Source organism: Buceros rhinoceros, unplaced genomic scaffold (genome assembly GCF_000710305.1).
Source record: "Buceros rhinoceros silvestris isolate BGI_N320 unplaced genomic scaffold, ASM71030v1 scaffold18881, whole genome shotgun sequence".
Lineage (NCBI taxonomy): Eukaryota > Metazoa > Chordata > Aves > Bucerotiformes > Bucerotidae > Buceros > Buceros rhinoceros.
The window spans coordinates 30,987-55,774 of NW_010395146.1; the positions used below are offsets into that span (position 1 = coordinate 30,987).

Genomic DNA, 24,788 nt, shown 5'->3' on the forward strand with positions numbered 1-24,788 from the left:
CTGTGTACTAGTGGCTCCTGCATTCCTTATTTCTGTTCTTAGCTTTAGTTCATTAAAGATGACATGTCTCGGCCACTTCGTTATGGGAGGATTGCTATGGCTGTCATGTAGACCACGTTTTGCATATTCCTATTTAATGTGTTGAATTGAGTATTTGTTTTTGCAGAAGCGTCAATTTTATTAACTGAAATGTAATCTTACCCAGAAAGCACGACCAAGGAGTCATCTATTCTAGGGTGCCTGGGACGAATTATTCTGCAAGTTTTCATTGCATGCTATTTGTTTTGCTTTGTCATTGCCAAGCACTGGAACACAGGCATTTGGGATGATCAAAAGAGGTCAGGCCTCTCAGCTAAATTTTTAAGCAGTTGCTCATTTAAATAGAGTAAATTGCCATTAATATTACAAATTCTGATTTCTGTTGCAGTTGAAAACTGTTTATTTAGTGTTTGCTTTGTTCCTTTGGACAAAGTACCTGTAGTTTGGAACTGAGGTGTTTTTATTCTTCTGAATTACTGAAAACTTTTAAATTGACTAGTAATGCACCTAGTCCTCTTATTTGACAATGGAAAGGACAGCTAACTTTTTTCCTTTGGCCAGGATTATCACTAACCTCATCAAGTATACTTCAGTCTTATCTTTCAGAATAGCATTTTGGTAACTTAGTAAGATTCAAGTTTGTCTGTTTTACTGCTGTCAGGAGTCCAGGTATGATGCCTTGTTACTGCACTGGAATCTTGATCTCTTTTTTTGCCTTTTTGTTATTTTTCTCTTTTAAACTCTTTGCATAATTGCTAAACACCATGTTAGACATGCATAAGTTGAGAACTGGAACAGCTTTGCTGGAAAAATGCTGAAATTTCCCTTAATGTTTAATCTGGAAATCAGAAAACCTTTGAGCCTGTGTTAAGGGTCCTTTTTATTTATTTATTTAAACTAAATCTGCAGGATGAAACCAGTCATGATAAATTGTATGATCTCATAGGTAGTACAGAGCCTTTTAATTAGTGCAAGTGCAGCCGCATCAGGAATACTGCATCCAGTTCTGGACTCTCCTGCTTAAGGGAGAGCGTGTTGGAAGGGGGCCACCAGGACTCCAGGAATCCAGGGCACATCTCTTCTGAGAGAGATTGAGGGAGCTGGGCCTCAGTCATCTGGCAAAAGAGGAGGCTAAAAGAGACTCTTAATAGTAGTCTACAATTACCTGAAGGGGCATTACAGAGCAGAGCCAAAATTGTCTTGGAAATGATAGTTGATTATAATGGATGGTAATCACAACAGATTGCAGCTTCAGAGGCTCATTGGACATGAGGAAAAGATTATTGCACTTGGAGGGTAGGGCAGTACTGGAGCAGATCCCCCATGTGAGCTAGTGGACTCCATTCCTGGAGGTTTTTCAAGGCCCAAGAGCCATGCCTGCCCTGATCTGGTGTTGAGCATAATGCTGTTCTGAGCAGGAAGCTGGATTATATGTACATCCTCCCAAAAGTCCTGAGTGGAAGGAAGGTCAGCAGTACCCCCCTGCTACTTGAGCTTCTTACTCATCTGCTAGAACTGTTTTAGCCCACAGCAAGTTAACGTGGGAACTCATGAGAAAGAAGTAGTAGGGGGAATATGCTGGAAGAATTGCTGCAGTTCAGAATAGCTAGGAGGATGTGAATATCTAATATTTCAAGATGTGGAATCAAACTGGCATTTCAAATGTCACATAAACCTCAGGAATACATGTCACCAACAAATGATCCTGCTTTCTCAGTCTCACTGGCAGTGTAGGTTCTGTATATTCTGGCATACACTGGGTATTTGGTATAGTACATCATGTATTTTGTTGTAAACAGTATATTTCTGAATACAACATAAGTTATCTAGTAAATGAACTGTAAAAATCTACACTCCTGTGCTTACAGGAGATGATCAAGGTACAGCAGTAAGTTGCCTGCAGCATGCCGCAAGGCAAGTAGGTAATTTGGCAGGCAAACTGGACTGTAGTATTGCAAAAAATACGTTAGGTCAAATGCTGCATCCTTGCAAGGTCTGACTTTCAGATATAAAAGCAAATTGACTTGAATATCTTCTGAACAACTATGGTAAGACTACAAGTAGATACCTGTGCTGGGTAAAAGTAATTTCACTGTATTGTGATCTGTAACATAACTGGATAACAAAAATGCACTGGAGAATAAGCTAATAGAAGGTAAAAAATTGCCAACAGTCCACCTGGTGTGCAGTAATGAGATATCAGAGCGCTGCAGTTTTAATACACTGTTATGCTCTTTCAGAACGTTATTTTGACTACCTCAGCTTGTGCAGTCAGCCTCAAGCAGAGCTCTCCCAAGGAACCAATTAACAAAATACCTACATGTAGTTTCTTGGTGCCTTTTTTAACAAGTGGTGTAACATAAACACAAACTTGTGAAGATTGAGCTGTGCATGCTGAAAGCATTTTGCTTCCCTCATACTGTCCTGCTTGCTGTTCAGTGTGGATCAGGTGAACCCATGACCCTGTTACATATGCAATGGATCCAGGAGCAAGTGAGCTACTCGTTAGTAAACAGGTAGTTGTTGAGCTCAGAGTACTCTAACTGCAGTATAAAAATGTAATAGGCCAGACTGGTTAGTTTTCACAGGTTTTTATAGCTTATAGTTGGTTTCTCATGTAGGCAAAGCTGCTTATGTCTTTGAGCACAATCTGACTGACCTCAGGGGGCATTAAGTTGTAGGAAAGTCGTCATTAAAGATGCTTCATTGGCTTCCAGAAACAGTTGACTAAGGAACCAAAGTTTAAACAGCCAACCTACTTATGCTGTCAATCACTCATACCTCTCATAGCAAGTGTTAACTGAGGTGGTTCTTTCTGCACAGTATGCTCACTCTATCACAAATGCAGGGAAAGCTTTCAAAGAGGAGCTGCTCTCCTTTTTTTTTTTTCTTTTCTTTTTTTTTGCTAAACAGTTGTCTCAAGTACAAGAACCACAGCCTGGCTGCCTCTCAGAATACTCTTGGGGCTGTAGGGATGCCGTGTGTTGTATCCTGAAGTAACATAACACTGTATTTGCCAGCGGCTCTCTGGTAGAGCACCCTGGCTTCAGTGCCAGTTTTGCAAAGGGTTCTAGGGCTGATGGGAGGATCGCAACAGCTCACTTTGGCAGAACAGTAAGCTGAATTTTGTTTACTTTTGATGATTGTAATGTTGATTTTGAATGTTTTCTGACTACTTTGGTTGAGAAAATACTTGTAACTGAGCAGAATTATCTCAAGATTCTTTTTGGTGAGTGTGTTCTGCTAATAGCTCATTGTTTTAAATAAGCTTCAGTTATGTATGTTTACTTATATGCAAGCACTGGGGTTCACTGAGGCTCACTGCTCCCATGTATGCTTTTACTTGGTGAAAGTCTGGAATCTGCTTGCATTTATGCCCAGGAACTTGAATTTAAAATTTGCACTGCTCTCGGGGGGTGTTAGCTACTCATAAACTTCAAAGAAGTCTACCTACTTCTGGTCTCACTCTCACACTGCTAATCCAAATGCAAGAGAGAACTACTGTAGTGGTGAACAGAGTTTCAAAAGAAGTGGTTCTTGGCTTTACTCTGGGGTCGTGAAAGGTAGGAGACCTTCCTCTCAACCCATACAGGCTACTACTTGGTTCTCTGTGGCAGTTTAAGAAAAGAAAACCAGCTGTGTAAAACAGAAGTGATAAATACTACCAGTGTTTGAACATCTTGCTGATTAGGTATTGAGGAACTCAGCAAATACATGAAACTTACGTACTGGTTCGGTTTCAAAGAGAGCTATTAAACAGAATGAGCTTTGTCATGTAACAACTTCTTGAATATTGGAAAATCAAGTTCAGAAATTATGTTTAACCTAGACATGTCACTTAAAGAATGAACGTATTGCTAATGAACATCTTCAGTTTGGCGGTTCTACTAATTGGTCTATTTCTTTATTCTGCTGTCACTTTAATGGACAATCACTAGACCTCTTGGGAGAGGGTGAGTAGTATTTCTAAGACTTTTGAATGTTAAGATTCCTTATTAAAAGCTTCAGCTTTCTGGAGTTGAGTGATTGTGGTCTCTCTCCCTCTTCCCCTTAATTTTCCTGTTTGATCTTCATTATATGGTTGCATATAGATAATCTGGCTGCACTTTCCGGTGTTACCTCTGAGCCACAGATTTCAGATCCGTTTGCCCCAGAGCCTAGTGCAACTACTGCTGCAACTACCGATACTACAACTACTGCAGCTGCTGCCGCTACAACTACAACTATTACTGCTGCCACTGCTGAAGTGGATCTCTTTGGAGGTTAGTTTGGTTGCTCTAGTGCTCTATGCCAGTTCATAAGCTAAATAAAGCAATATTCATTTCAGCTATTGTATCAAGGGTTTTAATTTAACCAGTTATACCAGAGGTGCCTGTGTGGTGGATGCTAGATGGAACAGGAGATGTAAACTGTCCAACTACCCCTTTGTTTGCTGTGCTTTTAGCTAATAGACTCCTCTGCATATATATGAAAATGGAAAACTGTATGCACTTAAGACTGAGTTACCTTGTTGTTGAACAGCTAAGAACATTAGTTTTCGGGTCCACACCGGGGTAAGCAGGTATTCTTTCCACATTATTCAGTAAGTATGGACTGTACTACAATTTCTGGGAAAAGCAGTTGAAGAGGATGGTTGTAGCAGCTTCTTGCCCCTTCATTACATGTCACGCTTGAGCTGTGTTATGTTTCTTTTGGAGTTTCCCTGTAAATACAGTATTGAGCCAGCTGAAATTACTATATTTCAGCATTCTTGAGTGTGGCTTTTATTTCACATAGCATTAACAGTAAATAAAAGTGGCATTTAACTTGTACTAAATGACAACTATGAAACTAATGTATAGGAAACATATTCTCATATTTTAGTATGCTCTTTCAGTATCTAATGTTAGCCGCAGACCTCCTGAGTAAAAACAAATACCCTCCCGTATATTTGTCAGTTTTCTGTTTTTCTTGTTTAAGATCACCTAACCGGTGTATTTTTCTAGTTTTTTCTTCCTCTGATGCATACTTCTAGCATGACAGTGGATGTCAAGAATTAGTAATAACCTGCTTGCTGTCAAAACTGCATTCTAGCATGTTCTCTAGGTTGTACCTAACTATCACTTCTAGTGGTTGGAGTACTAGAGAGATCTCAGCAGTTTGACTTCAGAGGTTTTTCGTGAAGACTGAATGTTCCCAGTTAGACATTTTATTTAGGACTGAATTCGACAAACAGCTCCAAGATATTCCCAATAAAACTGCTGAGAAGCTGTAAGAATAGAGTACAACTGCTACCTGCTATTTAACCCCTTCTTTTACATATAGATAGATAATAGTCCGAGTGCCACAGAATCAGGCATTTCAGAAGCAATTTAAAAATAGTTGTGGGCAATAGTTCTGGACACCACTAGGAGGAAGAGAGAGTCTGATACTGGTTACTCTCAGAAGCCTGTTGCAGAAGCCAAGGCCAATGCTCGTTAACACCGCTGCAGATGCATAACATGTGAAACTCTGGTACATAGATGTTGACATCAAGTCAGTCTTGGATACGGCACTTTCAAATTGCATTAGAAATTTAGCATAGATATATAAATTTTAAAAAAGTTAAATAGCTAGAAATCACTGTAAACTTGCAACAGAATTAGAAAAACACCTGCCTTTGCCTATTCTTCCAGCACTACAGCAACAAGACGCACCCTTCTTTCATTCTACCTTTTCCACTATTCTGTGCCTGGAAAAATGGCTGCTACCAAGTTATGTGTCTACTTCCATGTTTATAATGTGGCAAAGAGCTGGATGCTTTTACTTTCTAGAGATTTAACTGATCATTATATTACTTAGTGGACCACCTTAAGATGCAGAGTTCCCTTTTTCCCCCATTGGGAAAAAATTTTACTTCTGCAGTATCCGGTCTTCTGTGTCTTGACCTGTTTTTTTAAAGAGAATGTATTTTGTTCGAATACTGTAAATGTCCAGTGGATTGTATATTAGATGAATACTGACTTCTTTCCTGTAACACTTCAGGACAAGGCAAGGTTTTATTACTTACAGTAGCAGAAAACCTCTAGTTTGCGATAAGAAAAATCTCTAAACTCAGTTGAAAGTGAAGGTACTTTTGCAATGCCTTCAAGGCACCCACAGGCCAGACCATCTGAAGATCTTGGAATCCATACTGAACTTCCATCTCTCTTCTCATAGGGTTTTTTTGTTTCTTTTTTGTCTTTTTTTCCTGAAGCCTGTGTGGTAAGTGATGTCCCATAGTAAACATTCCTTGTTACTGTAAGACTATGTAGAGTGCAAAAAATGGCAGGTTTGGGGCAGACACTGTTGCTCTCTAGCTTTTGTGGTGCTAGATGTACTTATACTTGATAAGTAGGTATTTGACCTTTGAGGTCTGCTAGAGATGTGGTGTTCAAGGTCACCTTAACTTTTTGTAACTTGCTAGTTGCTTTATGTGGTTCCTTGTAGTGAGGTGCTGTAGGGGAAGGTACCGGAGCAGCATCCCAGGAGGAAAAGTGTACAGTCTTCAGGGAGTGGCTGGGTAGGGGAAGGAAGCTGAAAGCTGCAGGGAAAAGGCAGTCAAGCTGGTGAAAGAAGCAGAAGAGGAGACTTTGCAGGAACGACTGTTGACTGTTACTCTCTTGCGCTATATTGCTGGTACTTTAGCTGATAGGAGCCTGCATGCTGCCTTTGATGGACTTTGGCTTTAAGAGGAAAAGCAACCCTGCGTTATATCTTCATCTCTGGCATGAACTTAGAAAGCAGATGAGAAATGCAGGATTGATACAGCATAGCTTTTTTGAAGAGTTGAATCTGATTAATGGGCAAGCTTTCAGCTACCCTGGCCAACTTGAAGAATTCCTTATTTGTTTCTAAGATAAACAAGAGGAGGCTGCTTTCAAAGTGCAGCTGGAATCATTCTTGAGAGGGAGAAATGTAAAGGTAGAAGAAAGGTGAAATATCTTGAAATGCCATTGTCATTAACTTCAGAAAGTGCAGTTAGTTAGAAGAAACTTAACTGAAAAATAAAATCTCTGAGCAGAATTAGTTCTGTCCTGACTCAAACCAGGACAGCCATGCATTTCTATAATAGAATTTTGATGCAGTATTTTTGGATGCTAGTAATGTGCTCGTGAGTTGTATTCTGTTGTGTGATTACACTGTACGCATTGTAAGTAACAAGGCATGGCAGACGCTGTGCAAATGTCAGTTTCTAGGCATTCAGATGACATGAAACATAAGCAGGCAGGAGAACTATGATTTTCCTCTGAAAGAAACTAAAGGCAAAGTGATCAAGACTTTTCAGTACTTGAGGGAAATTGAATGTTCCTTATGCTGGAACATGCTGACATAGCAAATTATTGCTTATTTTAAAAAAACAAACAGCAACAACAACAAAAAAATCCCGTAATTCTTATGAATCTTTCCTAGCACTGAGTCTAGTGGAATATTTCTGGTTAGATCAGGTTCTCCTTGTCAAAAAGTAATAAAGGGTGACTGAAGAGGGAAAAACCGTGGAAACAGACGGAACTCTTTTCACCAGTATGCTCTAGTTCCGTGATCTGTCCCATACTTGTGACTTCCCATAGAATTGTTTCACATGTTGCATAATGCATTAAATGATTGTAAGTCAGCCGTATCATCATGTGTGAGTAACTTTTGTCATATAGTGATGCCATGGCATCAAATAAAGCCTGAATTAATGAGATTAAGCAGACTGCTCTTCAGGAACACTTATTTTGCTGCAGACAAGTTGTATTAAAGCACTACTTCAGTGTTTCAGGACTTAAAAATGCCCTTGTTTGCACAGACATTCAACAAGAACTATTTTTATTTAACAATTTAAGTGTTGCACAGTGCATAACACACACCTATCACTCCTAACTGATGTTCCATGCAGCGTGAACTTGCAAAAGTTTCACCATTTCTTTAAGTTTCCAGGATGCCTGTAAACCCAAGTGAGGATCATGTGCTACTTGATTCTAGAAGTCAAAAGCTAGTTTCACTTTTGAAGCAGAAGATGCACAAATGTAAGGAAGTGGCATAAGCTGCATAAATATAGTTACTGCTGCAAAGAGAGGAGGTCTCTTACAGTGCTGAATATGCAAATAGCGGGTTACTATGCCCCTATGGTGGAGCAAAAAAAGAAAACAAACAGTCCCATTTTTTTTTCTAAGAAAATATGAAGTACTTAATTGTATCCGTGTCTGTATGTTGTGCTAGATTTTAGCAGAGGGCATCTGTGTATGCGCAGCAGGGCCTTTTGAAAGGCTTCAAAGAACTTCATAAGCATTAACTTAAAAAACCCAAAACAACAAACCCTTAGTCTGAACTGTGAGTTGTAGGGTCAACTATTCAGATTGGTTTGTCTCTATGCTCATATATGTTTCTTGAACTTCTCCAAATAATATTTGAAGTTCTTAATATGGTGTTTTTCCTTTAGATTCCATTATGAACTTAGGTGTTTTTCCCACCTGCCATTTAACCCAAGTGTGATGCTAAAGAAAACTATAATGCTTGACAACAACCTTATTCAGAAATGGCAATAAATAATAAATCTGGTGTCAAGCTAGCTATTCCTTTCCATCTGTAGACTAGAATTTGTGGACACCTTTAACTTCTATGGCTGTTGCACGTGAAACTTCAGTAGTCTACATCTGGACAGGAACAGGCATTACTCTGAGGCTGAAGTGTTCCTGACGTAGAACCAGTGACTAACTGTTCGTTCTGAAATCCCACTTTATGTGAAATCTGGAGTCTGTCCTTTTATGTTGTGAAATAATTATTAGTAGTGTTGACAGACTTCTGTGCTGTTGGCCTACAAGCCTGTGTGGATAGAAAATGTGCTCTTTTGAAAGAGCCCAGGGTGACCCTCCATCTGAAAGATGGTCCTGTAGAGCAAAACCCAACACATGTGACCATAGGCATAGCATATTCTCAAGTAGTACAATTCAAAACTCTTTAGTTCTGTGCTGAATTTCTTCTGCGTGGTGTGTGCCAGTGTCTGGTATACATACAATACTGTGATGTTTGACTAATGATGTTTTTTTTTTAACTTGGACAACTGCCATCCAGTTTGTTGTTGAACTCGGTTATGTGAAAAATAGAATTACATTTGAAATGGCTTATTAGCAGCCCCTTTTTGCTACTAACTCATTTTAATTCTATTGTACTAGACTAGGTAGCTTTCATCTCTTCTGTTCAAGTTTCAATGCATGTTCTTTTGAGCTGTTTAGATTAACTGGCACAAACTTGTTTTTAAAATGGTTGTTTTCATTTTAAAATTGACACTCAAGTTAAAGCATGTTAAGCTTTTTACTGTACTAGTTTGACAGTGCAATTACAGTATTCCCCAACTTATTTTTTTCTTTTCACTTGCTAACTTTGTAGCAGTAGAAAAATGGCCTTTATGAGCATCTTGAATTATTTGATCTTAATTGCACAGTCTTTTTGTGAAAGAAATGCTTGCCTGTGAGGATAGTCCAAATGGCACTGTCCATTAGGACTACTTCATGGAATTAAGAGCTACAGATGGTGGTTTAAGCCTAGGAATAATGCTGTAGAAGTTCAGAGCTTGAAATTTCAACATACCACTTAGCAAGTGGCAAACAAAACAACAGTCAAAGAAAACTCCAAGTAAGTCACTCCAAAACCCGAAAACATTTGTTTTCCCTGACTTGACTGGTTGGCCTAGAGGTGATCCTAAAAGGAGAGACAAACTATGGCTGGCCAGGAGTTAAGATGAACATTCTTGATCTGTCAGAAGCAAGATGAGCAAATAAATGTAACCTATGCATCACATTATGGCTTTGGAAAGATCTGATTGAAGTACTGTTAAGAAACAAGTAAGTTCAATTTCTCACCTGTTGCATGACTGACTTAGCTCAAAAACTAGAAATGGTAGATGCAGATCTCTGCCAAAATAATTGGACTGTTAGTTATAACAGTGCTTAAGTTTGCAAAGCACTGTGCAGGTAAATTCACAGTTGCAGATTAATCACGTATTATGGACTTTGAGCATGCAAGTTTTTAATATTTTTATGAACACCAACTTACTGCCATACTTCTGCTCTTTCTTCATTAATTATTTTTCTTCATTAATTATTAATTAATCTTTGTTAATTTTGGGTAGTACATGAGCATGCTGCTCTGAACCCTTATACAATGAGAATAATGCCTTCTTTTACACACACTGTACTTCCTGCGGACAACTGGAGAAGCTCCAACTTCAAACTCTGTCTAGAATCTGCTCGCGTGGGCTTGGGGGAGAGACAAAGCGTTTTGCACTGCATGACTTGTCTTGCTGTCAGAGTAGCAACATTCATGTTGTATAAGGGGATCTACCTGTGCAATTTAACTTGGTTCTTTTACTATATTTTTCTTCTCTTTATCCTTTTTCCTTTTAATTTCTGTTCTTAAACTGCACTCAAGATGCCTTTGCAGCTTCTCCTGGGGAAGCCCCTGCAGCAGCTGAAGGGGCAGCAGCACCAGCTACCCCAACCCCTGTAGCAGCAGCTCTTGATGCATGTTCAGGAAATGGTGGGTTTTATGTCATTATATAGTGTCGTTTTGCTGTTTTGTTTTGGTTTTTTTTTTCTTTAAACTACATGGCAGTGTGTTTCTGAAATTTTCATAGTGTTTGTAATTGGTCAAAACAAACCTTACTGAAGATCATGCTTAACAAAACTGCCTGTTTCCAAGTCCCGGTAACTTTGTGCTTATTTGGTAGTTCTAGTAAACAATTCTGTCGATGCTGAGTTTTGTAAGCAGTAACCTGCTAAACTGGGTATCCTTTTCTCATATTTCTGTCTTTTCTTGGCCTTGTCAAACCCCCTTTTGAGAGTTCTTCCCCTTAATAACTAGACTGCTCAGCCTTTCAGACAATGTTTATTTTGGAAAAACATGAGTAACATGTCTGGATAAATAAGCTGGATGTTAGAGTGACCTCCTCTGTGTTTGTGTGTGTGTGTATTTGCAGTATGTGCATTGCCTGTAGTTGCTTTGTTCTTGATTTCCTCCCTCACTGATCCTAAGTATGCATACACATGTATTTCCCCTCTCCTTTTTACAAGACCCCTTTGCCCCATCTGAAGGTAGTGCAGAGGCTGCTCCTGAGCTGGACCTCTTTGCTATGAAGCCAACAGAGACTGCTGTTCCTGTAGTTACCCCTACAACTAGCGCAGCCACTCCAGTTCCTGCAACAACTCCTTCTCCAGCTGCTACTGTTGCTGCTGCTGCTACTGCTACTACAGCTACTGCCACAACCACTACTGCCACCACTTCTGCTACCGCCACCACCTCCGCTCCTCCTGCCCTAGATATCTTTGGTGGTAATTTTGTTTTAACTCTTTGATTCTGATGGATTGATCTGTCAGGAGTACAGACAAAAAAAATCCTTGTTGCATGCATGCTGTGTGCTAGGCTTTCAGACCAGAGAGCCTGTTAACTCCAATACAGTGTGCAAAACTTGAAAGTTCTGCTTTCAGTCCTGCCTTTCAATGATGAGTTAAAGACGTATTATGTTCTTGGCCTTAGATTTATTTGAGGCTGTTCCTGATGTACCTGCAGCACCTAAACCAGATGCTACTCCTAGCATAGATCTCTTCGGTACAGGTAAAGAGAGAATTCTTCCAATACTCTGCTGCTCTGATGCTGTGTAATGGTGTAAGTAGACTTGAATGATACTTAATCCCTGGTTTTTCATTTCCGGAAGATGCTTTTTCGTCTCCGCCGCATGGAGCTTCTCCTGTGCCCGAGAGTTCTCTCACTGCTGATCTCTTATCTGGTGAGTGTTTTGTTTTCAGAGGCCATCTTACAGCCTTCCTGGGTTTGTTTTTCTTTTTTTTTCCCCAAGAGCAAAAAAAAAAGAAGTTTATTGCCAATTTACATCTTTAAGCTGAAATACTAAGTTGTGAGTTTCATGCTTTGGTCACAAGATGGGCGGTTGCTGAAGTTGCAAACCATGAAGTGTCTGACACTGAAGCTGAGTAAGTAATGTGGTTGTTGAGAGAGTAAATCCGCCTCTAAGCGTAAGAAAATTGCTAGTAACCAATGCTTTCTTTAAAGTTCTGTGGTTTCCAGTTGCTGTGTGAGAAATGTAACACTTTCTGTTTGCAGTTCTGGAGACTGTTGCCTGAATTTACCAACCCTGTTGTTCCAACTGGTGGAGCCCACGTGGCTTTGAAATATTTAGCTATCATTGTTGCCTTGCTGATACTAAATATTATTTATCCTGTGCTTACTGCAGTGGATGCATTTGCAGCCCCCTCTCCTCTACCCACTACCTCTCCAGCAAAGGTGGATTCTTCAGGTGTTATTGACCTATTTGGTGGTGGGTATTTTTCTTTCCTCACCACTTCAGAGTTAAATCACTTCATTTCAATTACCTTTGCGCTTTGCTACAGCTGTGGGTTTCCCCTTCTCACAGCTTTTCTGTGTGGCATTACAGCTAAGACTTGCATGTCCAGTTTTTCCGTATTGCACAATAACGAACTGCAAATAAGCTGTGAATGTGGTCATTCTGTTGTCATTCCATCATTCTATCTTCAGCCAATGCATGTATGGCTCTTTCTCAGAGATCCAGTGAAAGTCTGTTGTCTTCTTGTTATCTCTTTGCGACTCTCCATGGTCCTGTTGTTTTCTCCCAGTTCTGTTTCTCAAAGCAGCGGAAGTTTTGAGGGTGACTTGTCTCAAATTGGATATCCAAATCACAGGATCTTTGTTGTAATTGACAAGGTGGAAATTAGGATGAGCACGACCAACTCTAGGAGTGTAGGAGTGTTGTAGAACAAGATTGTTGCTTAGAAGTGGTGAATTTTCAAACATTAGTGAAATATTCATCTAAAAAGACTTAATGTGAGTCAGTAAGTTCTGGCTAGAAATACTCCAAACTCTCATCCGACACATTCAGCTCCAAAGGGCTTAACCCTCCTGTCTGTAATGCTGTGGATTGCATGTGTTTTCTGAGAAGAGGCCCAACTAAAAGAGATTTCTTTAAAGTGCTGGTTTGTTGCACCTCCTTTTTTCCACCTGATCTTTGCGTCTGTGGTCCTGCTTTGCAATAAAGGTGGCCAAGCATTTACATTTTTTTCTTCTGATGAATGAAGTGGCTATCTTTTTATCATCTTTTATTTACAGTAAGTGATGAATTGGTACATTTAATATTGAACTCTATATCTTATCTTGATGCTTTCTGGAATTCCCTTTAGATGCTTTTGGAAGTAGTGCTTCTGAACCCCAGCCCGCAACCCAGGCTGCTTCTAGTTCCTCAGCTTCTGCAGACCTACTTGCTGGTAATAAAGAACTTCTAAAAACTTGTAATTTTAAGGCAAAACTGAGAAATAGTCCCTGAAATCTTTTATGTTTCTTGGGTGTGAGTGACTTTTGCAGTGGAATGAAACTCTTCTTCACAAGATTTCTTAGTACTTTAGACATCTTAAATTAAAAGTATAGTGATGTATAACAGAGGCATTATACTGAAGTACAAGCTAACTTCCTAGATTATCTTCTTCCCATATTCTTCATTCTCCTACCTCCTACACAAGCCTTATTTTTCAGTACTGTTAACTGTGTAGGAGTGTGTACATAAAGTTTCTTTGTCTGACTGTAGCAGCGCTTAAGTTAAGCGGTATTGCAGACTATGCTATTTGTTCCTTGCTGCTAATTCCTCTCTGTTTCTTGGTTGATTTAATTGAGGCAGGATACACACTTAAATGTTAATTAATTACTAGGTAGCAGTCTTGCATTTGGCCAAGAAGAGTGGGGTGATGAGAGAGAGCTTTTCTAAGCACAAGGACATGGACCCTCTCCATATGCTGGGTGAGATGCACTCTGCTAGTGCGGAATGTGCCATCACTATCACACCCTATTTCAAAGATTGAATAACTTTATTATTGTAGTCTACATCCTACAGATAAGCAGCTTCAGCTGAACTCTATACCATTCTCTAACGTTCATGCTCTACCGTGTATTTTAGTGGCCATAGCGACTGTGCTAAAGAGTTGTGACTCCTCCTCATCCCAGTTCAAAGTTGGTGGAGAACAAGATCCTAGCATGTCTTCCTCAGGTTTAAAAGAGACTAATGTACTTCTCCTTTGAGAAGACTTGGGGTACTTCCCCCATGTTTCCAAGAGGTGAATTTGCAGTAGAATTGGTTGATAGGTTATCCTTCAGGAACTTGAAAGGTGATTGTTACCTTCATGTTGTACCTTTTGAGGCTTTGATTCTGAGCTGCAATGATAATCTGCCCTTTCTGCAACAGCTAACTGCTCTAGGTGTGGTGGGCCCTGACATCAGTTGCTGTCTGAAGGTCTTTCATGCCAACTTGCACTGTATCAGAAGTCCAACCCTGTTTTGCCTTTATATGCTCATGAAAGGTCCTCCATTGTGTGAGGAATACATAATGTGAGATACCTCAATATATAATCTTCAGTACCTAATACAGGTGGGTGCTTGCATGCTGAAGCCATCTCAGCATGAAGGCACATTTCCTAGTACCTGCTCTAATTGTGGGCATTGCCTAGTAGTGCTGCAGGAAGGTAAAAGTAATCTACGTAATAACAAAGTATGTCTGTTCTCAATCAGTTCCAATGCTGGCAAGCCAGCTACTTAAATTGGGACATAATGCCTAAATGCATGCTAAAGCCTTAGTGCAGGCAGCCTCAGAATTTTGAGGTAGAAGATCACCTTTTGCTTAATATTGCTTCAACAGGTCTTTGTATTGGTCTCTGGATAGTTTATGATATCCAGGCTTTAACTAGCAGGTTCTGAAACATAAGTCATTTGCAGTTGTGTGTTTTATAAAGGGACTGGATGCAAAGATGTTGTTGAGCAGAAGCTTATTCTGCTTATGCAAGCATTAAAATACAAAATATTTTATGTCCTTATCTATAACTAAGCTGAAATTCCAGCATGAATTATGCTCCAGATGGCTTAAACTTAATCATTGTGCTCTCTGAATCTGACTCACATTAAATCAAAACCTAAATTATAAAAGTCTAAACACTCAAGCAGACCTAAAGCAGTTGGATTGAAAAGATGTTTTTTTAAAATTTTATTTTATTTTTGCTTTGAATATACATTTGAAGGGGCTCCAAGTAGATTTTAATCTTTTTTTGGCAGATACCAAGAGTCTGTAAACATCAGAGCATATTGCTAAGCATTTGTTCACCCTAGATAATGGCAGATGTATAGCCTGTGGTGTGATCCAGTTTTAAATTTAAGTGTGCAGAGTTCATATGGTGGCTGAAGGCTTGTCCTTCATGGTTTATGAGTGTTTGGTTGTACAATGATTATATGCATGATGTTGCAAGAATACTGTGCATCACTGTCTTTAGTGTTCTGCTGTCAGATAAGTTTCTAGTCTCTTAGTGGCTCCTTAGAAAATATGGTAGTCTTTTTTCCATACTCTTCTAAGCCTCTCAGTAGACAAGATTAGAACTATGCTAATAAATACATTAGTCTAGGCATTTTCCCTTCTAGAACTTTCTATCCAATTAAACAGTGTGCCTGTGTGTCACAGTACATACTCTAATAGCATGTTCTTATAAGAAATCTTACTTGAATGTGTAAGTAGAAGCAGCCTCAACACTGGGTGGTTGGGGGTGTCTAGACAACACATCAATTGCTGCTGTTTCTCACTCTGTGTCTTGCACACGCCCCAGGCAACTAGGAACTTGATCTGTTAAAGCATTTTCATGGCTTCTTGCCTGATGTTGCTGTTACATTGTGCAAGGCTAAAAGCTATGGAATTGAGATCAATTGTTGTGCAAACTTCACCTGAAGTTGGGGAGAACTCTCTTTTACAGCCAGAGAAACAGATGCTTTATGGGGTTTGCAAAATCTTACATAACTTTCTGAACAAAATTTTATAAATGGCTATTAAGTTATGCTCTGTCACCAAGCTCTTTGTTCTCATTCAGGAAATGGAGTGGATCTAACGGAGCAAAAGGTCTTTAGACGGCTGCAGTGCTTTAGGAACTGCTGCAGTCAAGAGCCTATGTCATCTTTGTATCTTGTCATCCTCCTTCTGGTCTGATTCTTGGGAGATTAGTACTTTTTCTTCCAATAGTTGAATGCACAGAGCTTTGCTTTGGGACAGGTGATGACCTAGGACAGAGCTTGTATGTGAGGATCAGAGGACAGGCCAGCACTGGTCATGTTTTAGGAGGTGTCTGCTACAGACCACCTTATCAAGAAGGGGAAATAGAGGAAGCCCTTTTGAGGCAGCTGGAGAAAGCCTCCCTATCACAGGCTTTGGTGCTCGTTGACAACCTTAAGCACCATAGTATGTGCTGGAAGGGCAATAGGGAATATGCGTGGGCACAGGTAATCCAGGGGATTTCGGGAATTCATTAGAGAATCTCTTCTTGTGGGTGATAGAGATGTACCAGAGTTCAGTGGAGGGCCACTAAGATGGTGACTGGTGCATGGGACGTATGAGGAGAGACTGAGGACCGGGTTTGTTCAGCCTTAAGAAGAAGAAAAAAGGGAGGCCTTACATGATCTACTTAAAGATGTCCCTACTCAATGCAGGGAGGTTGGTCTAGACTTCTTTTAAAGATCCCTTCCAACCCAAAACATTCTGTGGTTCTGTAATTCTTATAAATGTCCTAATACCTCACTGGAGTATATGGAGAAACCTAACCAGGTTCTTCTTGAAGCACAGTGATGAGGGAAAAAAAGCAATGTTGGGGGGTGGGGGAGGATGAATTCTGGTTAAACACTAGAATTTTTGGTTTTACCATGAAGATGGTCAGACATAACAGGCTGCCCAGAGAAGCAGTGAAATCTGTCTTCTTGGAGATGTCAAGGCAAATCTCTGGGAACCTAATTTGATTAGACTGGCTTTGAGCAGGGTGTTTGGCTGCCTGACCTCCAGAGGTCCCTTCCAATCTAACTTATCCTGTGACAAACCCACTCCAAGAACAGACTTTGGAGAGCTCAAGGCAGATCTCTGATCCCATTGTGTTTGTCAAGATTCAAAGTTAGCATCCATTAGCTCATCCATTAGTGACTTGCTCTGGAGTAGGATTTTGGCGATAAGGGCTACTTGGTGCCAGAACCCCAAAGAAAGGCTAATAAACTCGGTGAACCTTACACAGGCTTTTGAAATGCCATTTACTTTGGATTGCAAAAAGCAGGCTGCTCTGCTTCCCGCTACTGCTTCCCTGGCTCCAGCCAGTGCCCTTTGTCAGTAGCATCTGAAGGGATCCCTTTAAGTTATGATCTGAGCGTTTTCTGTCATTGCTGCAATCTGGCAAACTTCAGCTGAAGGATGTAATTTATGAGGTGTTTCTAATCAGGCTAAGTTCTCCTGGACCTTCAGTGCATGGTCAGGTTTGCTGTTCTCTCCCAGCTGTGCCTGGGACCAGCGTATTCGTTCATATAGGTCTGGCATTCCACAACTAAAGCCTGTCTGCTGGTGGTACAGCAAGTTGCTGGCCTGATGCCCAGGATCTGATGATGACATACCACCCTCATTTCCCAACTGAGGGTTTTGGTTTGGATACAACTAGCTAGTGCTAACTCAATTCTGTTCTAAAATGTGCATCTGATGTGTAAATAAGTCTGATGAGTGTATCAAGTGTGTGTGTATAGATTTCTCTTATTCTTTCAACATCTGTAAGTGTTTGGTGTTTAGTCTTACTTTGTTATCAAAGAAAGCAAAGTTTTTGCGGAGATTGTCTGAGATGTCACAGTAACATTTGATACAATGGATCACAATTTAAGCACAAGTTCTTTATGTTGAGCTCCAACCTGTCTTGTGGTTAAATGTCTGGCAGAAGCTTGTTTTCATAGCTGGGAAATGTGCTGTTGTCACTGTTTGTAAGACACCTGCATAGTGTGCTGTAATCAATATACCGTGTGACCGTGAAAAGCAGTTTGGTAAAAAAGTGGTTAGAACATACTCAGAATTTTCTTTGTTTTCCCATTTTTTGAAAGCTGACTTCCCTAATGAATTGGTAGCTAAAGAAAGCTGAAGAAAGAAGACGAAGAAAGGAATTAGTTGACTGCTTAATCAAGAGTGGTACAAACCATCTCTATAAAAAAGCAGAAAGTAGTGATAAGAGTTTTGTGTAAATAGATGATCTCTTCTAAATTGATAAATTGTATTTGCTACTTAATGTCAGCAATGTGGCTGTTAGAGTAGCATGCTTAATTTTTCGGATTTCATCCACATGAAAAGATGAAAAGATCTGTATTTACTTTGGATGAGAATAGGAATTTAAATGGTCTCTGCAAATTGGAGAAAACTATCTGAAGGAGAAATTTCAATGAGTAAATGTTCAAGCTTCTGTCCACAGGCAGCAATGATTAGTTGAACAAATAAGGACAGTAGACTGTAAGGCAGGATGTTCCCTGAAAAGAAACTAAAGGCAGAGGTAGAGCACTGGCTTATCACTGTTTCATGCTTGGCTGTAGCAAAATAATACACTTCCTTCTCCGATACAGGAGGAAAAAGTACAGCCTGCAGGTTGTGCAGAGTGCTTTTCCTGCTGCATTTGTGCAGCAGTGGTTGGAGCATGGAGCTTAGATCTGATCCTTGCTATGCAAGGACAACTGGGAAAAGGCAAGGCTGAGAGACTGAAGATGTAGTAAAGAGGTCTCTGGCATCACTGTCAAGAAGAGATTGAATGAGGGAAATGGCTTGTAGACTCAAGAGAATTGAGAAAGTGTCATACGTCTGTTGTCATTTTGACAGAGTCTTTGTATATTTAATGAGTTTCCAGACTCCATACATAATAAGCTTAAATTGCAAGGGAGATCGAAGTATGTGGAGGGCAAGGGATGGATTTTAAGAATAGTCAAGAATGGGATTGCTTGTAGGCTAGGGATTCTCCATGAGTAGGGTTTATTTATATAAATATAGGATTTATGTACATTAACCTTAATCATGGAGGTTCTCCAGCCTACACGGAGTTCGCTTGTGTATACTGTTGGTCTTGTTTTGGCATGGGGGTTGGCAGGGGGGTGGTTGGCAGACAGCATCTTGAAGGCATCTTGATGAGGAAGACCAGGATGTTTTAAGATGGTGAGAGGGACTAAACTGGATTAGTAAAACACTGCCTTCTGAACTGAGTTGCCAAAGCAGTCAATAGATGATCATATGCTCTTCTGAATTTAGTCATCTCTTTCTCTTTTTTTCTGAACTAATTCTTGTTTGTTGCGTTCTGCCTGTGTGATTGCTTATCTAGAATGATAGTATGTAGTGCTGGAAGAATTGTGTTCTCTGCTCTGTTGGTCTGCCTCTATATGAATATGAATAACAAACAAAATCTTAAATTCCCTGTGTCATACCTGACGTACCAAGGATTCTTGTGAGGTATTATTTACAATGGTCTAGTAAGAATTGTCTCTATCATTCTGTCTTCTATAGATTGAGCTTTTGTTAAGCACAGCCTAACAAGACTGACTCTAATGTCCACACCTCTTATGTGGCTTTTTCAAGGCTTTGGAGGTTCTTTTATTGCTCCCTCTCCATCACCATCCCCAGTCACTCAAGCTCAAACCAGCTTACTACAACCAAACTTTGATGCAGCTTTTGGAACAACAGCTCCAACGACTGGCAGTTCATTTGATGCGTCAGGTGAGCCACGAGAGTTTCTTTCTGTGAGTTTTATAACATGTTTTATGTGTTAGATGAGTTAATGACACTGTATTTAGGCTCTGAGTACAAGCAGTATCAGTCATTTCCCTGTCCCTTCTCCACTGGAAGAACTCAGGGTGTTTAGGCTGGTGTGTGCCCAGGAGCTCCTAGTACCCATTTTTTATTCTACCATGTCAGTAAAAAACCAAACTAGTGTGAACATCATCCTTGCATGTGCTTGCACGAAATCCTTGCACGAAACAGGAATTATGAAGGAAGACACTCTTCTGTAAATCACATATATAGGCAAGTTGTCTTGCTGCCCCTGCTGAAGCTATTCTTGAGCTTGCATGGCACCTGAAGGTACACAAAATGGAGATGGAGGTTATGTTCTTTGCCTGACTATAAGCTTAAACTTTCATCACTGCTATCATTCTGTTTGTATCTTTTCCATTCTGTATTTTTCATGCTGGGTCCTTGCTACAAACTTAAAATTGGTGAGTTCTGCAACTGTAGAAGAAGAAAAGGTTGAAGTAGTACTGCTGCTTGGTTATTTGGTTGCTTGCCAGTGCACATGCTACCCCTTCCTGTTGACTTAACATTAGCATGTACCTCAGATACAGATCAGAAGATAGAATGCTGGCATGAGATGTACGAGGTGGTTTGACTTCAAGGGATCTAAAAAATGAACTTCTGAGATGACTGGGCTAAGGAGGCTAGCTCTGTCAGTGTTGACGGTTCTGGTTCCTTCTGATCTCATAAGATGTCAGTAGGTTTTCCTGGTTTCCTGCTGCTTGCAATTGAATAGTTACATCTTGAGACTTTCAATCCTGTTCCCGTAAGATGTCAGGGTATAAGACTGACACATTGACTGGTGTTTGCGCAAGATGTTCATTTTAAAAACCTTTAAATGAATATCACTTGACAAATGTGTGTGTGCATCTGACATCTCTCTAAGGATGGCTGTAAGAAAAACAGTGTCATCTGGAAGTGGTGCTGTATCTATGTAGATTTAATCTCCAATTAAAGTCCTTTTAGGCATGTCCTGTCATACTAATTCTCATCAGTATAGCTCTTTCAGGATTACTGTACATTCAGTGTCTAGTACAATGACATGCATGCCCTTGTTGGCATTACTTTTAATGTCAAACGGTGTTTTGGTAAGACTTGTGATGTGGTTGTCTGTCCTGTATTTGTTGGAGCAACAGCAAAGTGGCAGGTAGTGTGTTTTTTTACTGCAGCTGCTGTTCTAACCCACTTTCCTTTCAATTCCAGTGTTTGATGGCTTAGGCGATCTTCTTATGCCAACTATGGCTCCTTCTGGTCAGTCTGTAGCACCTTCAACCGCAGCAACAGTCACCGCTTCAGCAGCAAGCAAAGGCCTTGGAAGTGATCTTGATTCATCTCTTGCAAACTTAGTAGGCAGTAAGTGAGAAATTTTGGTTTTAAGTGGTGTGACGTTACTTTTCCATGGAGCCGGATATCTTTTGGCATGGTTCAATGTCCTCCTTTTTCCCTGGGAAGATTGGGGAAGCTATAGGCAGGAATAGGGCCTGATTCAGAGAGCTGGAAGTCTGGGTTTGTCATATATCCTTCTTTGTGCCTGGAATGTGAGTCAAATAATGGGGTCTGTTTGGTAGGTATGATTTGTAATGTGTGAATGTCCCAGGTGCATTATTCAGGGGCACATGAGTGTCTTAATGGATGTGCCCCTGTATAATAACGGATGGAAAGGTAAAAATCATCCACAGTGTCTGATAGCACTGTGGAATTTAAGCAGGAAAGCTGGTGGACACAAATAGCTGACTTGCTTAATGAGAGGAGTAGCGATGGGGAGAGGAGTAGCAATGGGGTGAGGAGTAGCAATGGGGTGAGGAGTGCGCAACAGCCAAGAACAGACCTTCTCTCAGTGAACTTTCCAAAACATGTTGTTGAAATACTAAACAAAAAAAATGTTTGTTGGGTTTTTTTGTAGTAGAAAAAGAGCTAGAGCCTTTATAACTAGAGATCAGTAGCTGCAGCCTCCCCCTGTAAAAACCCGACAGAGGCCCACCTAGGCTAAGGTGCAATAGCGCTGGAGTTGTACTTCAGAGGATTGTATAAAAGGAATGCTCTGTTAGCATATGTAAACACACCACAGCAAAGGTATAAGCAATCTCATGATGCATACTCTTCTGTTAGGACTGGAGGGAAAATACCATGCTTAAAAGTCAGCAGGACTCTTAGTCATTTGAGAAATCTTCTGCAAGTCACTTGTTATATCCAAATTTGGGGGAGAAAATCAAACTTACCAATTTGTGATTTAGGGACTTGCACTAGTCATGTGAGAAAAGAATTATTTAAAACTTCTTCCAAAGAGTAACTAAGTCAAATTCTTAGAGCTCTCGTAAAATAGAGCAGATAAAACAATGCAAAAGTTCCAGGTAGCATTCAAATTTATGTGTCTGTGAAAAATAGTTTTTTATTTCCACATGTATAATGAGGAACAGAAACTAGTGTTGTCATGTGTGGTAAATAGTTCAGTGCTCTTAAACAACTTAGCATTTTGTAGACCTAAACATATTATTACTTTGGTTTGCTTATACAGCAAAAATGGCTTCCTCAAGTATAAGACATCTGCAGTGTTCCTCAAAAGTTTGTCCTGAAGAAGCGGTAGATGTGGCCAGTCCTCTGATGCTGTCTAAACGAAGACAGCCAAAACTTTATTACTGTGTGTAAGCGCATGTGCAGTGAAATGCGAACTGTTACTTTGACATGCTTTGACTTACTAAACACATGACCTTTTTTTTAAATGTTTTTTCTTACAATTTTCAGATCTTGGAATTTCTGGTACCACTTCAAAAAAGTAAGTTAGTTCAACTTTGTTTAAAAAACAAACCAAAAAAACTAACTAGTTTTCAATTCTGCTGTATAGTCTTTTGCCTATTTCAGTATTTATTAAGAATCAATGAAATGATTATGTGCCCTTCTCCACAGAAAAATCAGTTCAGAACAATTCTGCAAAAAGTATTCTATACTCTACAGGTTCACTGAATAATATAGATTAAATGTTCCTGACATAGCTGTTAAATTTGCTGGCTTTAATCTGAGTCTTAGAAATTTTTTTCTGTAAATTATCGTCTCCATATTGGATAACTGATTTCCAAATGACTTAAAATGACCAAAGAGTCCAGATAATAAACTGTATAGCTCCCCTCAGTAATGCAGGCTAATTTGTAATAGTTTTGTGTATTTTTACAGACATTGGATGTGCTTATCACATAGACATTGGACCTGTAAAATAGAAAAGAAGTTCATTCCATGCAGTGAAAAGCTTCATTTTGCAAGAAGAAATATTTACAGCATTGCATATTTTTTTTAATTTTTCTTCTTAATCTAACCGATTGCTTGCTCCTGTACTGAGTCATCTTCTGTGTGCAAGACCAGTTTATGATGCGTGTGCTTCAAAACATTTTGTGCCTCTGTAGAGATGATAGGACAGATACGTATAAAGATGTCCTAAGGTTTATCCCCAAAACTTAGCTTTCTTCATCCCTAAATCTTAGCTTATTTCAATCGACTTCATTCAAATGGTGTATCTTATTCCGGACAGAGTGGCCTCTAACAAAACTTGATTTTGCAACAGCCCTTTTATTCTACGGATGTTTCTCTCACATCTATCAACTTTTTTCAGAATCGAATGCTTTCCTCCTTCAGCTGTCTGAGCAAGATTTTCAACAATGAAATGACCTTTCAAAGACTTCTAGCAGGCAACTCTACGGCCTGGCCTAAATAGAACAGGCAGTAGCAGTCCCTCTTCCTGTTTTGCAAGGGTATATGCAATAACGTGTTAGCTTCAGTCAATACAAAGTAAAAGTTCTTAATTCTCACCACAAAGGTTATAACCATGTAACTGTCTTCAGTACAGAGTGTACTGGTGTCTACTGCTAACAACCCTTGAAACTGAGTGGCTGTAAAAGTGTATCTTCCTGTTAATAACTTAAACTGCATACACCATAAACTAACATAGCTGCAAGCCTAATGTTGATGTATTCTGCAATTAGTTTTCATTTTCACTGAGAGAGTATGTAAATAATAGCTTTGTCTCTCTCCCGCTTATTAGGGGAGACCTTCAGTGGAATGCTGGAGAGAAAAAGTTAACAGGAGGAGCCAACTGGCAGCCAAAAGTAGCACCTGCAACATGGTCAACTGGTGGTGTCCCCAGTGGCCCATTGGTAGGTGGCAATCCATCAATACCACTGGTACTGAAACACCAATGTTTTATGAGACTATGCAAGCATACATGTAGGCACTGCTCCTGTCTCCTTCAGCTTCTTTGTACATGATACGAATATTTCAGGTCACGTTTTTAAGGCCAGATTTTCAGCTGGCATATGTAAATTGTTGAGTTGAGGTCAATGAAAGTGTGCTAACATATGTATCAAGATGTTGTTCTACATGTGCACTTAATAACTGTGGACGTTTCCAAGTGTGTGGTTAGCCATGTAGGTCTTACCAGCACCAGGCCCAGGTCGATTGCCCAAAAGTGTTGATCCAAAGCTGAAGTACTGGAAGAAATAAAAATAAATAGTTTTTTATCAAGCTTTCCTGAATGAAGCAGATCAAAAGACTACACAGTATTTGTAGTGATCAGGTGACTGATGTTGGGTTAGAGTTGGGTAGTTTGTTTAGCAGAGTAAAGCAGTCTGTTAGAAAAGTTAAGATTGTGGTGTACAATTTATCAGAAAGCGCTAACTTTGACGGAAGAGGGTTGAATTGAACTAAAAATCTAAATTTAGCACAAGAGCAACTTGAACATGAGCAAGCCACAGGAGGGGTCATATCTCATCTCGTCACCATCACACAGGGCATAAACCAGCCTCTGTTTGAAAAAAGTTGGGTTGGGAAGGGAAGGACTGTCAAGGGGAAGCATAACTAGTTCAGTTCCCTGCTGCCACAGCCAGATGTTGATGTGTTAAGCATGTTCCAGCTTGTTCCTCAACCTTAAGGAATATACAAGAATACCCTGAATTTGGTGGTGCTTCGAATGTATTAGTTGTAACATCAACTTTTTTTCTTGATAGAAAGGCTGGGCAATACTGTACCGTGTAAGTGAATTTTTTTTTTTTGATCTTTTATTGTGCTTACTTACTAAACTCAAAGATACTAACAGCATCTCACTTGCACTACAGTTCTTACCGCT

General features: G+C 39.8%; 1 protein-coding gene across 1 annotated transcript in view; it reads left to right on the forward strand.

The window, feature by feature from the left end:
* The window catches only part of SNAP91 (synaptosomal-associated protein, 91kDa), a 50,177-nt gene that overhangs the window by 18,132 nt on the left and 7,257 nt on the right, over positions 1-24,788 (forward strand). Inside the window, exons 13-24 of the mRNA XM_010145462.1 lie at positions 3,869-3,992; positions 4,131-4,301; positions 10,450-10,557; positions 11,091-11,348; positions 11,554-11,631; positions 11,732-11,803; positions 12,266-12,349; positions 13,227-13,310; positions 19,469-19,606; positions 20,882-21,031; positions 22,421-22,451; positions 23,709-23,820. Of these exons, the coding sequence (XP_010143764.1) occupies positions 3,869-3,992; positions 4,131-4,301; positions 10,450-10,557; positions 11,091-11,348; positions 11,554-11,631; positions 11,732-11,803; positions 12,266-12,349; positions 13,227-13,310; positions 19,469-19,606; positions 20,882-21,031; positions 22,421-22,451; positions 23,709-23,820 (1,410 nt within the window). The remainder of the gene's footprint in view (positions 1-3,868; positions 3,993-4,130; positions 4,302-10,449; positions 10,558-11,090; positions 11,349-11,553; positions 11,632-11,731; positions 11,804-12,265; positions 12,350-13,226; positions 13,311-19,468; positions 19,607-20,881; positions 21,032-22,420; positions 22,452-23,708; positions 23,821-24,788) is intronic.